At 42.2% G+C, this 15,497-nt stretch overlaps 1 protein-coding gene across 1 annotated transcript in view; it reads right to left on the bottom strand.

Annotated features, from left to right (window-relative positions):
- The window catches only part of vps50 (VPS50 subunit of EARP/GARPII complex), a gene marked incomplete at its 3' end in the record, with an annotated part of 123,027 nt that overhangs the window by 8,818 nt on the left and 98,712 nt on the right, over positions 1 to 15,497 (bottom strand). Inside the window, exons 6-7 of the mRNA XM_084327070.1 lie at positions 2,586 to 2,656; positions 985 to 1,102 (exon numbers count right to left, since the gene is read on the bottom strand). Of these exons, the coding sequence (XP_084183196.1) occupies positions 985 to 1,102; positions 2,586 to 2,656 (189 nt within the window). The remainder of the gene's footprint in view (positions 1 to 984; positions 1,103 to 2,585; positions 2,657 to 15,497) is intronic.

The following is a 15,497-nucleotide window of genomic DNA, read 5'->3' as shown; positions in this document are numbered from 1 at the left end:
ATATATATATATTTTTTATTTTTTACATTTCTATAAACTTTATTTACCCAGGCAAGCAAGTAAGAACAAATTCTGATTTTATTTATTGTCAAAAGTATGCATAATGTTGTGTTAATTCCACAACAAGAGATATGTAATGTTAATTACCTGAAATTATAAAAGAAATTGGGGGGGGGGGGAAACCCTGCATATATCGGTATCGGTTGATATCGGTTGATATCGGTATCGGAAATTAAGAGTTGGACAATATCGGTATATCGGTATCGGTAAAAAAGCCAATATCGAGCATCCCTAGTAACAAACCATCAAATACACTCACAGCACACACATCCACACTCACTTTAAATAAACAACTCACTGTAGCACCCACTTTACCCACTTTAGACACTTTAACACACTTTATATATATTGGAAAAGAGATTTGCACTACAACTACAACTGATACGTCATTGCACATTACCATAAGTTGTACCTCATCCCATTTCTGCATTGTACTGTATAGTGTATTGTAACTCAGTTACACATTTTTCCTACTCTGTATTGTATATTGTATATATGCATATTGAAAACGTTTGTTTACACTTGTTTACGTACTTTGGACTTTCTATTTTATACTTTATCTATTTTTTATCTAGCACACTCAGGAGCAAAACAGAAAAAAGCATTTCATATAAAAGTATTCTGTATTTTTGTATGACAACTAATAAAGAAACTTGAACTTGAAAGGTCTGTGAAAGGTGCTATAAAAAATAATCTTTACTAACTTACTTACTTACTTACTCACTCACTCACTCACTCACTCACTCACTCACTCACTCACTCACTCACTCACTCACTCACTCACTCACTCACTCAACACAATAACACAAGATAAGGCTGGTGGTTATGTACACAACACAATAACACAAGATATTCTTTGAAATATGGAATATTCGTTGGATACGGAATACTACAAAATCTGCTAAAATACATGTAAAATAGTACCAGGGTTTTGATAGTCCTCAGCGACTTAAGCAGACCCGTCAACAGCTGTCGTCTCTTCTGATTGGCTAGCAGGCCCAGGCTGGCCTCAGTAAACCCCTCCTTCGACACGCTCAGCTGCCTGCAAACAGGAAGTGGCATCACAACAGGAAGTGGTCACAGCATGCTCACCATATAGAATTGGCATAACGAGGGTGCAATATTAACAAGAGGAAAAAAAACCTGTAAATCTAGGTTCTATTTGGGATAAAATAGTGAAACCGAATTTGGAAGTCAAAGCAGTCACTGGTGGATGGAAATGGAAGCTTTCTGGAGTGGCATAATAAAGGTAGTGTCTAGGTCCCATAGGCAGGAACAACAACGACGTTTTTACATTTGTAGCTGGTGGGAGTGATTATGGTCAGGGGTTAAGGTCAGGGGTTAAGGTCAGGGGTTAAAGGTAAGAGGAAGGTTTACAGACAAGTTATGACGAGTTAGGCCTTCGCAGCTCGGTCAAACAGTGACAAGGAGACACATCCTCCCGGGCTATGGGATCTAGACACTACCCAAGACAAATGGCTGATCCTTGAACAAGAACGCAGGATAGACCACTGCAACACTTCCGGTATTCTGAGCTCATGGAGGAGAGCGGGAACATTTATGAATGTGGACATTAAGTGGTTGTACCTACGGCTAGAATATACTTTTTTATACGCCCGAGTCTCGTGAACACGGAGAGACCAATCCCAAGTCGATCGGCACTTTCTCTGCCGAGCTATAGTAACTATTTCGCACCTACTCCCCAAAATCTGCATGCGCAGATTGATGAACCTAGATCTCCCTGTGGAGCCCAGGGAGACTAGCTGGTTGCTATGGCACCAGCTAATGGGGATCCGTAATAAAATAAAATAAAATCTAAATCTCTGGACAATCCAGACTCCGTGGGCAATGTGCCCATGGCAGAGTTCGTGGAGTAGGTGCAGAGAAGTGACTGTAGCTCGGCGGAGAACGTGCCAATCGAATTGGGTCTCTTCTCCGTGTTCAGGAGACGTATAAAAGTCTATTATTGGATCACGTCTCCAGCGCCCCCACAGCCGTAGCTACAACCACTTAATGTCAAGGCTCTCATCCACATTCATTAATTTTCTCCCCCCGCTCTCTCTCCTCCATGAGCTCAGAATACCGGCCGTGCTGCGGTGGTCTATCCTGCGTTCTTTTTCTTTTCAGTTTCCACTACATTTACATTTTAGTCATTTAGCTGAAACGCTTTTATCCAAAGCGACTTACAAGTTCTGTACGACAAGTCATCAGGAAGGAAGGGTACAACTCTATCAGCTGAGTAACAATGTTCATCAAAGTGTTGAGTGCTACAGTGTGGGTTAGTTTATTAGGACAAGTGCATGACAGTAAGGTTAGTTAGGGTTAGATATCTTTTTCTTTTTAATTCAGATAATGGTTGAAGAAGTGCGTCTTTAGTCGACGGCGAAAGATTGGACGGGTTTCGGCTGCTGTCCTAACTGGGGTGGGTAGTTCATTCCACCATTGTGGGGCGAGGACTGAGAATAGGCGACTTCTCTTTGATGTGAGGGCAGCAGCTTGCATTCTCATTCTGTATGTAATATCACCTTCTGGCGTTAGTGCAGATGACGGCCGCCAGCTGCAGGTTGGTCTGTAAGGACGTCACTCTCTCCAGTTCCTGCAAAAACCAGGCATCCGTTAAAAAACATCAGGAACAAAAGAAAACAGAAACAAAATCAGGAACAACGATCTACGAGTGGGGAGGAAAAAAACAACACAGCGAGAGATGTTTTCAACAGGCGGCAAAACATTATGCTCTTTTCATATTTCAGATTCCCGAGAGAACTTCTGGCGTTCGGGGATCTGACGGTTCCCACCGTGAACGCGCGGTGTTCCCCGTGTCAGGCAACGTTCCATACAGTCCTGCCGCGCTATGTCTGCGGGAACAAACTGTTCCGTTTCACCACCGGCTCAGGTGTGTCGGGTCGTGACATTAATGATGCCAACCGTAGTTTGGAGAGAATCTATTTCTATACTCCACATGCAGATATGAACGCTGACACACACACACACACACACACACACACATACCGTTCACCGCGGGATACCCACACACACACCGTTCACCGCGGGATACCCCCACACACACACACACACCGTTCACCGCGGGATACCCACACACACACACACCGTTCACCGCGGGATACCCACACACACACACACACCGTTCACCGCGGGATACCCACACACACACACACCGTTCACCGCGGGATACCCACACACACACACACACACACACACACACCGTTCACTGCGGGATACCCACACACACACACACACACACACACCGTCAGAACAAAAGGATACGGACAGGATAATTAATAATGAGCCCCTGACAGTGTGCTACATACAGTAAAGAGAAAGTAAGTAAAACATGAAGAAGTAAAAAGTAGGTAAAGTAAATATACATATATACAGTACAGAGTAAAATGAGTACCAGTGAGGTAGAATGCAGCGGTACAGAACGTGGGGCAGGGTGCAAATGAGGTATGAATGTGGTGCAAATCTCTTTAATAATAGAGATACATATAAAGTGTGTTAAAGTGTCTAAAGTGAATAAGGTGAGTGGTAAGGTGAGTGTTTGTTTAAAGTGAGTGTGTACATGTGGATGTTACACAGTGTCATTGTCATTGAGCATCCTGATGGCCTCTCTGTACTGGCCATGAGACTCCGGTAGCACTTTCCTGACCACAGCAGTTCAAAGAGGCAGTTGTTTGGGTGACTAGAGTATTTGATTATTCTCTTAGCCTTGGCCCTGCAACGCTTGTTGTAAACGCCCTGGAGAGTGGGAAGCCCACCTCCAATTGTGCGTTCGGCTGAACGGGCCACTCTCTGTAGTCTGCTTCGGTCTTGTGCGGTGCTATTCCCAAACCAGGAGGTGATGTTACCAGTCAGGATGCTCTCTATTGTGCACGAGTAGAAGTTCTTGAGGATCTTCTGACTGACTTGGAACTTCCCTAGGCGCCTAAGGAAGTAGAGGCGTTGCCGTGCCTTCTTCACTACATTGTCAATGTGTGTGGTCCATGTCAAGTCCTCGGATATGTGGACTCCGAGGTACTTAAAACTGTTCACTCTCTCGACCGGTGCCCCGTCGATGCTGAGGGGGCTGTAGTCCCTGACCCCCGACCTATCTAAAGTCCACAATCATCGCTTTAGGTTTGCTGACGTTCAGGGAGAGGCTGTTCTCCTGACACCACCGCGCCAGATCCTCTACCTCTTCCAGGTAGGCCCTCTCATCGTTTGCAGAGATCAGGCCCACCACCACTGTGTCTTCAGCAAACTTGTTATTGTATTTGATGGTCCAGCTGGTCGTTCCCTGATCCTCTCCCTTTGTGACGTTCATCCCCATGGCAACAGTGCCAACCCCCGAAGAAGAAGGCCCGACGTTTCCCGCCTAATCTGGAGGTTCCCGGTTTCGATTCGCGTTCCTCCTGGGCAGCGCGTCGAAGTGTCCATGAGCAAGACACTTAACCCCTAACTGCTCCCCGATCCGATGAGCAGGTTGGCACCTTGCATGCCGTCGGTGTGTGAATGTGTGAGTGAACGGGTAAAATGTGAAGACAGAATTGTAGAATTTGGATAAAAACTGCACCATTTACCATTTTGTGGTGACCTGAGCCCCCGCAAAACATCAGACACACCCACTGTGGAGGTCTCCCTCTACGGTCTCTGTTCACCCCCCCCCCGCCCCCCTCCTCCTTCCCTTCCTCTTCACTCACAACCCCCCGCCCTCCCCGCAACCCCCCCCCACAACCCCCCCCCCCCCCTTGCCCCCCCCCAACCCCCGTTTTCCAGAAAGCTTAAGAGCAAGTTCACAGAAACGAGGGAAATGTTCATTTTCTTCTTGCCAGAGAAGCGAGACCTCCGATCCAACCTCCCTGAACCTGCATCTGGAAACAATGTTTTAATGTTCTAACACTCAATGTGTATCAACCGCGATGATGTGACCGCGCACCGCTTTTCCCCCATTCCTGGCGGCCTCAGCCCCCCACCTGCTGGGGGCTCTGCGTCACGGCAAGACAACAGCATAGCAGGTGTCGGAGAGGTACCCCACACACACACACACGCACACACAGACACACCACACACACACTCTCTCTCTCTTGGACACAGAATGCAGCCTGAAGCTATACCACCGTGTTGCGTGGCAGGTTACAGGGTTCTTGGCTGCAGCACGGTCTCTGGGCGCCACACTGAAGAGGCTGATTGAACATTAGCCGTAGCAGCTCAGAGCCACCTGGTCCTGCAGCTTTAGATCAGCGGAATACACCGACATGAAAGCTTGTTTTATTTATTTATTTATGTACACTTTTCGCCGTGTCTAACGTGATCTCGTTAGTTTTCGGGAGCGACTCCAGCCGCCTCCCGTAGCACGTCTCTCTGGTGTGGGCGGGAAACCCACACAAACACGGGGTGGAAGAACTCCACGCAGAAAGCCCCCCCTGCTGGGTGTTGAACCCAGGACCTTCTTGCTGTGAGGCAACAGTGCTAACCGCTGCACCACCGCGCCTCCCAAACAACAAAGCACAAATCTTATCTTCTGTTTAAGCTGTGTGAATAAAAGCACATTTTAGCTGGGCCACAGTTGTGACTTGTACTGCGTCTGTCAGATATAGTGGGCTGAAAGACAGATACTGTACAGATAGTGTACAGACAGACAGTCAGACAGACAGAGAGACAGAGTCAGTCAGACAGACAGTCAGACAGACAGACAGTCAGACAGACACAGTCAGACAGACACAGTCAGACAGACACAGTCAGACAGACACAGTCAGACAGACGGACATAGTCAGACAGACAGACATACAGACAGACAGACAGACAGACAGACAGACAGACAGACAGACAGACAGACAGAGTCAGACAGACAGACAAACAGACAGACAGACACAGTCAGACAGACAAACAGACACAGTCAGATGGACAGACACAGTCAAACAGACAAACAGACACAGTCAGATGGACAGACACAGTCAAACAGACAGTCAGATACAATTACACAGTCAGACAGACAGACGCAGTCAGACGGACAGACACAGTCAGACGGACAGACACAGTCAGACGGACAGACACAGTCAGACGGACAGACACAGTCAGACAGACAGACACAGTCAGACAGACAGCCGCAGTCAGAGGACAGCTCAGCAGATGGGCTATTGTTAGCAGAGATACCAGACAAAGGGGGATTTTGACAGTGAGTGAGTCAGAAAGCTGTGGGGAGAAGGAGGTTATTAGCCTCTGGTGTTTTCAGGGATCAACTCAAGGAGAAGCGGAGAAAGAATTGTCCTATATTACCATTCCTCTGAACAAAATCTCTCCGTGGGGGGGGGGGGGGTAGTAATCAAGATGAATGGGGATTTTGCTATTACTATACTTGCACTCTTGAACCGCAAAGGGGTATAGTAATCGCATGTGTGTAGGGCTGTCTTAAATACCTCGAAGCTTCGTTCGATGGGCATGGGATTCGAATACGAAGATAAAATTCGAATATATTTAAAAAATATATATATATATCCAATATTTTTTAAATACTTTTTTAGCAAAATCAACTCTGCCTCTCTTTGTTAACTACAACAAGCAATGCTGTTTGTTATTTAAGATGAGGTCGGACTCGGCACTGACAGATTTGTGTTCATTGTGCTGCTTTTATAAAGCCTCAAATGACGGCTTACAATATTTCATGAAAGCAAAGTGTTTTGTTTGTCTTAAGGTTTAAACTTTACAGCACTGACAAAGTTGAACAAAGTGCTGTACAAGTCCCACAACAACAAAGAAGCTTCGAATTCCAAAAAAATATTCGAAGGTCAGCCCTACATGTGTGTGTGTATGTTTCTGTAACCATGACAGATTTCTTCTGATTCGACTCGAGCTCGGTGGAAAGGTCCTTCACTCTTGACCTTTGACAGCTGAGTCAAAGACTGACGGCGCTGACCGAGGTCAAAAGGTCAAGTCATCGGTCTATATAGTAGTAATACACACACACCTGCAACATTCAGCCGTTTAACTGTAATGTGTCTGTTCTGTGTTACAGACCTTGTGATTGTATTTGGTTTGTTTGTTTGATGTGTTTTAATTAGCTGCCCGGGAGGAGCGGGAATCAAACCGGGAAGATCTGGATTACCAGGCGACTACTCTACCTCCCTGTCGCCAGTGCCGCCCCTAAATAAATACCCTCTATACCGTAATTCCTCTAATAGTAACCGGGTCTCAAATACAAGCCGGGTCTCTATTAATGGCCGGGTGCGCTCTTGAGCTAAGCAATTATAAGCCGGCCTCCTAATACAAGCCGGGTTACTAATATACTGAGCTGCATACTGAGCTAGTTACTTGATTTCACTTTGAAAACGTTGAAATGACCAGTGACCACCTGTAATTGCACTGTTTACTATTTCATACAGTACTTGGTTTCAATAAATGAACCCAGTACATTTTACTGGGTTCAAACTGACACAAAATGTTGATTTATTCATTATGATCCGTTTGAAAATTTGAAATATAGGCCTCCCTCTTATACAGGCCTCCTCCTAATACAAGCCTGGTACCCGCTACAGTTGAAACAAATACAAGCCGGGGTTACTATTAGAGGAATTACGGTATATACGGTAGGACCACGGATGGCCACAGACGAGATGTCCGACCGAGCAGGGAGGCCCAGTTTCTGTGACACAAGATCTACGAAACAAAACGATGTTGTTATTACGATCCGCTTCCGGGAACGTGGTCTTTTCCTCTAAAGAACAACAGAAAAGAGACGAACGATTGTTATAAATTGGCAATTTACAAAAAAGGTCACATTCACCAGTTTTATATGAGACATTTACCTCCGCTGTCTCATTCAAAAGCAACACACGCTCTGTGTACGTGTCGTGGTGGGATTGGAATATTAGGGGAGGCCAGGCTGAACCCCCCCCCCGGTGCCGAGGATAAAAGGTAAACGCTGCATTTATATCATTATTTTATCCGAAGCGCTTTATAATATTTGATCCTCCCATTTGACCCATTCGCTCACACGGAGGCGACCACGCAAAGGTGCTCATCGGGAGCAATTAGGGGTTAGGTGTCTTCGCTCAAGGACACTTCGACACGCTGCCCGGGAGGAGCTTGGAATCGAACCGGGGACCTTCCAATTACCGGGCGCGCGCTCTACCTCCTGAGCCACTGTCGCCCACGGACCCACGACGTCTCTGGAACCGCAGAACCACTGGCAGAACCCGCCCCGTCCTGCGCGCCCTCTGCCCCGTGAGAACAAAGTGTACAGAGGTGCTGCTCTTTAGGCGGCTGGGTGGGGCGCAGCGGACATTGCGCTCGTCGTCACCAACGCATGAGACACCGGTATCGAATCCGGCTGTCGGCGTTGCCTCCGGCTTGGGCCGGCCGTCATACCGACTCGATTGGCAGAGTTAGCGGGTGGGGAAGTCGATGAGTGGTCATCTGGGGAGGAAAGTTCCACGAGAGGAGCGGGATTATTAGGGGGATATAATTAAGCATTACATCACGCGCAGGAGTGGTTTGTGACCAATAAACCATGCCTAGGGGTGGTCGTTAGGCCCGAGGCGCAGCCGAGGGTCGTTAGACCCCCCTAGGCATGGTTTATTGGTCACAAATCACGACTACAAGTGGTGTAAAGCTTTTATACAACTGCCAGATTCATCCAACCTTATTTCTATACAATAAACACACATTAATCGAAGATTTATTGAAAAAACCATCCGCCAGAAAAAGTAGTTCCCACAACTACAAAAAAGACAAGTTGCCTCCATGTGGAAGCAGCTTGAAGTGCATCCAACCAAACTAACACATCCAACTGTGTATTATTGGAATGATTGAGAGAAGTTGCCTCATGTGGAAGCAGCTTGAAGTGCATCCAACCAACTAACACATCCAACTGTGTATTATTGGAATGATTGATTGAAAATTGTATTACCAGATGCAGAATGGGTACAATACAGTACGGCTCAATACACACAATTGTTAAGGGAATGCAGACCTACTTTCCATAGAACTTCATTCTTAGATGCTTCTATATAAAGTAGGTAAAACAAATTAAAACGTTTTCTTTGCCCTATAGGAAAAAAACGTTTTCTTCGCCCTATTTTTTTATTTATTTCTTTTAGCCTAAACTTAACCAGTTGGAAACCAGGGGTACAGTAATAAAATTAGCAATCAACCAATCAATCAATTCAATAGACCATGCTCACTTAAAACAGCGCTGCTTCTCTCTCAGTCTGACTCCCCCGCTGTTGCAGACAGGAGTGTGTGTGTGTGTGTGTGTGTGTGTGCGTGTGTGTGTGTGTGTGTGTGTGTGTGTCACTGTGTGTGTGTGTGTGTGTGTGTGTGTGTGTGTGTGTGTGTGTATGTGTGTGTGTGTGTTTGTGGGTACGCCAGCGTCGGACAGTGTGAGAGTGAACGCTGCAGTCAGTGGGAAGGAAGTAGAAATTTAAATCAATCAATTAATCAATCAATCAATCCGCGATTTTTCTTTTGTTCTAGATTGACTCAAGACCCATCAATTACATCATCCAACATTGTTTAAAGGACTAACACATTCCCCTTGACAGAATCGCTTCATATTTAGTCGTTATGGTGCTATCAACATATCCATTTGTTGTCCGCGATCTTGTTTTCTCCCGGAGTGAGCCGGGGAGTGATATGTGATTCGGTTGTGGGCGGGTCCTGAGCCCAGGACCGTGGATTGTTGCCAATAAAGACGTGTAAATGGCCAATCAGAATCGAGAAATTTGCATGCCGTTGTATAAGTGGGATTACTTTCTTCGGATGGCATTTTTAAGTACATCTCTAGTGCATGATGGGTACGAGGCAAAATGTCACCACCATCCAGAAACAGATTAAAAAATAAATAAAAAATGAAATACACATAAAAATGTACTTTTGCATGCAGCGTTACATGCAGCGTTACATGCAGCGTTACATGCAGCTATGGGCACGTGAGGGATAGGGTTTTTCAGTTCGTTTTTCAGGCAGTTCAACGCTTTACATGAGGAATAAAACACATCATAAAAAGCATAACGCAGAAGAGTGAAAGTGAATTTCCAGTTTGATTGATTGATTGATGAAAACGTTATTAACAGATTGCAGAATGGGTACAATAACAGTACAGTTCAATACACAAAATTGTCTCCACTGCCTTTTGTTTCCGACACAGAAGACGTACAAGTGACGTCACACACAGAGCGTTCGAAATTCTAACACGACTGAATAACACCCTCCTCCTCCTCCTCCTCCTCCTCACCTCCTCCTCCTCCTCTCCTCCTCACCTCCTCCTCCTCCTATCCTCCTCCTCTCCTCCTCCTCCTCCTCCTCACAGAGGCAGACGCAGGGAGGCGAAGGTCGCGGGGAGAGAGACGCTCGGCCGCGGGGGAGCTATTCATATATTCAAAGCGTTTTGCCACCTGGTGACCCGGCTTATTGACTATGCAGAGGCTCCCCGACTCATTCTAATTCACGTGAGGGCAACTGTCCCGGGACTGGCACTCATTAAAACCAAGCAACAGTGTGAGGTACGGGACACCATACATACACACACACACACACACACACACACACACACACACACACACACACACACACACACACACACACACACACACACACAGGTATGCACAGAGGAACAGACACTCGTAGTTTACAGTATGTGGTCGAGCCCGAGCGATATCGGCCTATCACAGACACAAATCGGTATCGGCCGATATTGCAGACAGATTCTGATATTAAAACTTTGCAGGGAAAAATGCTTGGGGTCATTTAAAAATGGTGTCATCACAGTTTGTCCAGCAGAGCGCTCTCTTGACTCCATCGTTTACATGTAACTCAGTCATAATACTCAGTCACTGTTTACATGTAACTCAGTCATAATACTCAGTCACTGTTTACATGTAACTCAGTCATAATACTCAGTCACTGTTTACATGTAACTCAGTCATAATACTCAGTCACTGTTTACATGTAACTCAGTCATAATACTGCAGTCACTGTTTACATGTAACTCAGTCATAATACTCAGTCATAATACACAGTCACTGTTTACATATAACTCAGTCATAATACTCAGTCATTGTTTAAATATAACTCAGTCATAATACTCAGTCATTGTTTACATATAACTCAGTCATAATACTCAGTCATTGTTTACATATAACTCAGTCATAATACTCAGTCACTGTTTACATGTAACTCAGTCATAATACTCAGCCATTGTTTACATATAATGTATAACTCGGTCATAATACACAGTCACTGTTTACATGTAACTCAGTCATAATACTCAGTCATTGTTTACATATAACTCAGTCATATAACTCAGTCATTGTTTACATATAACTCAGTCATAATACTCAGTCATTGTTTACATATAATGTATAACTCGGTCATAATACTCAGTCACTGTTTACATGTAACTCAGTCATAATACTCAGTCACTGTTTACATATAACTCAGTCATAATACTCAGTTACTGTTTACATGTAACTCAGTCATAATACACAGTCACTGTTTACATATAATGTATAACTCGGTCATAATACACAGTCACTGTTTACATGTAACTCAGTCATAATACTCAGTCACTGTTTACATATAACTCAGTCATAATACTCAGTTACTGTTTACATGTAACTCAGTCATAATACTCAGTCACTGTTTACATGTAACTCAGTCATAATACTCAGTTACTGTTTACATGTAACTCAGTCATAATACTCAGTCACTGTTTACATGTAACTCAGTCATAATACTCAGTCATTGTTTAAATATAACTCAGTGATAATACACAGTCACTGTTTACATATAACTCAGTCTTAATACTGCAGTCACTGTTTACATGTAACTCAGTCATAATACTCAGTCATAATACACAGTCACTGTTTACATATAACTCAGTCATAATACTCAGTCACTGTTTACATGTAACTCAGTCATAATACTGCAGTCACTGTTTACATGTAACTCAGTCATAATACTCAGTCACTGTTTACATATAACTCAGTCATAATACTCAGTCATTGTTTACATATAATGTATAACTCGGTCATAATACACAGTCACTGTTTACATGTAACTCAGTCATAATACTCAGTCACTGTTTACATATAACTCAGTCATAATACTCAGTTACTGTTTACATGTAACTCAGTCATAATACTCAGTCACTGTTTACATGTAACTCAGTCATAATACTCAGTTACTGTTTACATGTAACTCAGTCATAATACTCAGTCACTGTTTACATGTAACTCAGTCATAATACTCAGTCATTGTTTAAATATAACTCAGTGATAATACACAGTCACTGTTTACATATAACTCAGTCTTAATACTGCAGTCACTGTTTACATGTAACTCAGTCATAATACTCAGTCATAATACACAGTCACTGTTTACATATAACTCAGTCATAATACTCAGTCACTGTTTACATGTAACTCAGTCATAATACTGCAGTCACTGTTTACATGTAACTCAGTCATAATACTCAGTCACTGTTTACATATAACTCAGTCATAATACTCAGTCATTGTTTACATGTAACTCAGTCATAATACTCAGTTACTGTTTACATGTAACTCAGTCATAATACTCAGTCACTGTTTACATGTAACTCAGTCATAATACTCAGTCATTGTTTACATGTAACTCAGTCATAATACTCAGTTACTGTTTACATGTAAGTCAGTCATAATACTCAGTCACTGTTTACATGTAACTCAGTCATAATACTCAGTTACTGTTTACATGTAACTCAGTCATAATACTCAGTCACTGTTTACATATAACTCAGTCATAATACTCAGTCACTGTTTACATGTAACTCAGTCATAATACTCAGTCACTGTTTACATATAACTCAGTCATAATACTCAGTTACTGTTTACATGTAACTCAGTCATAATACTCAGTCACTGTTTACATGTAACTCAGTCATAATACTCAGTCATTGTTTACATATAACTCAGTCATAATACTCAGTCATTGTTTACATATAACTCAGTCATAATACTCAGTCACTGTTTACATGTAACTCAGTCATAATACTCAGTCACTGTTTACATATAACTCAGTCATAATACTCAGCCATTGTTTACATATAATGTATAACTCGGTCATAATACACAGTCACTGTTTACATGTAACTCAGTCATAATACTCAGTCATTGTTTACATATAACTCAGTCATATAACTCAGTCATTGTTTACATATAATGTATAACTCGGTCATAATACTCAGTCACTGTTTACATGTAACTCAGTCATAATACTCAGTCATAATACACAGTCACTGTTTACATATAATGTATAACTCGGTCATAATACACAGTCACTGTTTACATGTAACTCAGTCATAATACTCAGTCACTGTTTACATGTAACTCAGTCATAATACTCAGTCACTGTTTACATATAACTCAGTCATAATACTCAGTTACTGTTTACATGTAACTCAGTCATAATACTCAGTCACTGTTTACATGTAAACTCAGTCATAATACTCAGTTACTGTTTACATGTAACTCAGTCATAATACTCAGTCACTGTTTACATGTAACTCAGTCATAATACTCAGTCATTGTTTAAATATAACTCAGTCATAATACACAGTCACTGTTTACATATAACTCAGTCATAATACTGCAGTCACTGTTTACATGTAACTCAGTCATAATACTCAGTCATAATACACAGTCACTGTTTACATATAACTCAGTCATAATACTCAGTCACTGTTTACATGTAACTCAGTCATAATACTGCAGTCACTGTTTACATGTAACTCAGTCATAATACTCAGTCACTGTTTACATATAACTCAGTCATAATACTCAGTCATTGTTTACATGTAACTCAGTCATAATACTCAGTTACTGTTTACATGTAACTCAGTCATAATACTCAGTCACTGTTTACATGTAACTCAGTCATAATACTCAGTCATTGTTTACATGTAACTCAGTCATAATACTCAGTCATTGTTTACATATAACTCAGTCGTAATACTCAGTTACTGTTTACATGTAAGTCAGTCATAATACTCAGTCACTGTTTACATGTAACTCAGTCATAATACTCAGTCACTGTTTACATGTAACTCAGTCATAATACTCAGTCATTGTTTACATGTAACTCAGTCATAATACTCAGTCACTGTTTACATATAACTCAGTCATAATACTCAGCCATTGTTTACATATAATGTATAACTCGGTCATAATACACAGTCACTGTTTACATGTAACTCAGTCATAATACTCAGTCATTGTTTACATATAACTCAGTCATATAACTCAGTCATTGTTTACATATAACTCAGTCATAATACTCAGTCATTGTTTACATATAATGTATAACTCGATCATAATACTCAGTCACTGTTTACATGTAACTCAGTCATAATACTCAGTCATAATACACAGTCACTGTTTACATATAATGTATAACTCGGTCATAATACTCAGTCACTGTTTACATGTAACTCAGTCATAATACTCAGTCACTGTTTACATATAACTCAGTCATATAACTCAGTCACTGTTTACATGTAACTCAGTCATAATACTCAGTCACTGTTTACATGGAACTCAGTCATAATACTCAGTCATTGTTTAAATATAACTCAGTCATAATACTCAGTCACTGTTTACATGTAACTCAGTCATAATACTCAGTCACTGTTTACATGTAACTCAGTCATAATACTCAGTCACTGTTTACATGTAACTCAGTCATAATACTCAGTCACTGTTTACATGTAACTCAGTCATAATACTGCAGTCATTGTTTACATGAAACTCAGTCATAATACTCAGTCATTGTTAGTTTACATATAACTCAGTCACTGTTTACATATAACTCAGTCATAACTGCAGTCACTGTTTACATATAATTCAGCCCTAATACTCAGTTACTGTTTACATATAATTCAGCCCTAATACTCAGTCACTGTTTACATGTAACTCAGTCATAATACTCAGTCACTGTTTACATGTAACTCAGTCATAATACTCAGTCATTGTTTACATATAACTCAGTCATAATACTGCAGTCATTGTTTACATGAAACTCAGTCATAATACTCAGTCATTGTTTACATATAACTCAGTCACTGTTTACATATAACTCAGTCATAACTGCAGTCATTGTTTACATATAACTCAGTCACTGTTTACATGTAACTCAGTCATAACTGCAGTCATTGTTTACATGTAACTAGAGCTGCCGCGGTATTGCTATTTTCCTTACTGCACAAATTTGCGAAATATTTCCTACCGCCGCGGTTATTACCGCACAGTGCGCACAAAAAAAAAAAGGTTTGAATGCATTTTTTTTTTTTAGTAGTCTACTCTTATAGCCTGCCTCTAGTCTAATGGAGCTTTTCCACTGCATAGTACCTACTCGACTCGACCCGCTTTAGGCACCTGGTACTTCGTTCCACTGCAGCCAGGTACTAC

The sequence above is a fragment of the Notolepis coatsorum genome (genome assembly GCF_963971535.1).
Source record: "Notolepis coatsorum genome assembly, chromosome: 13".
NCBI lineage: Eukaryota > Metazoa > Chordata > Actinopteri > Aulopiformes > Paralepididae > Notolepis > Notolepis coatsorum.
This window is presented reverse-complemented; position numbering and strand designations above follow the sequence as displayed.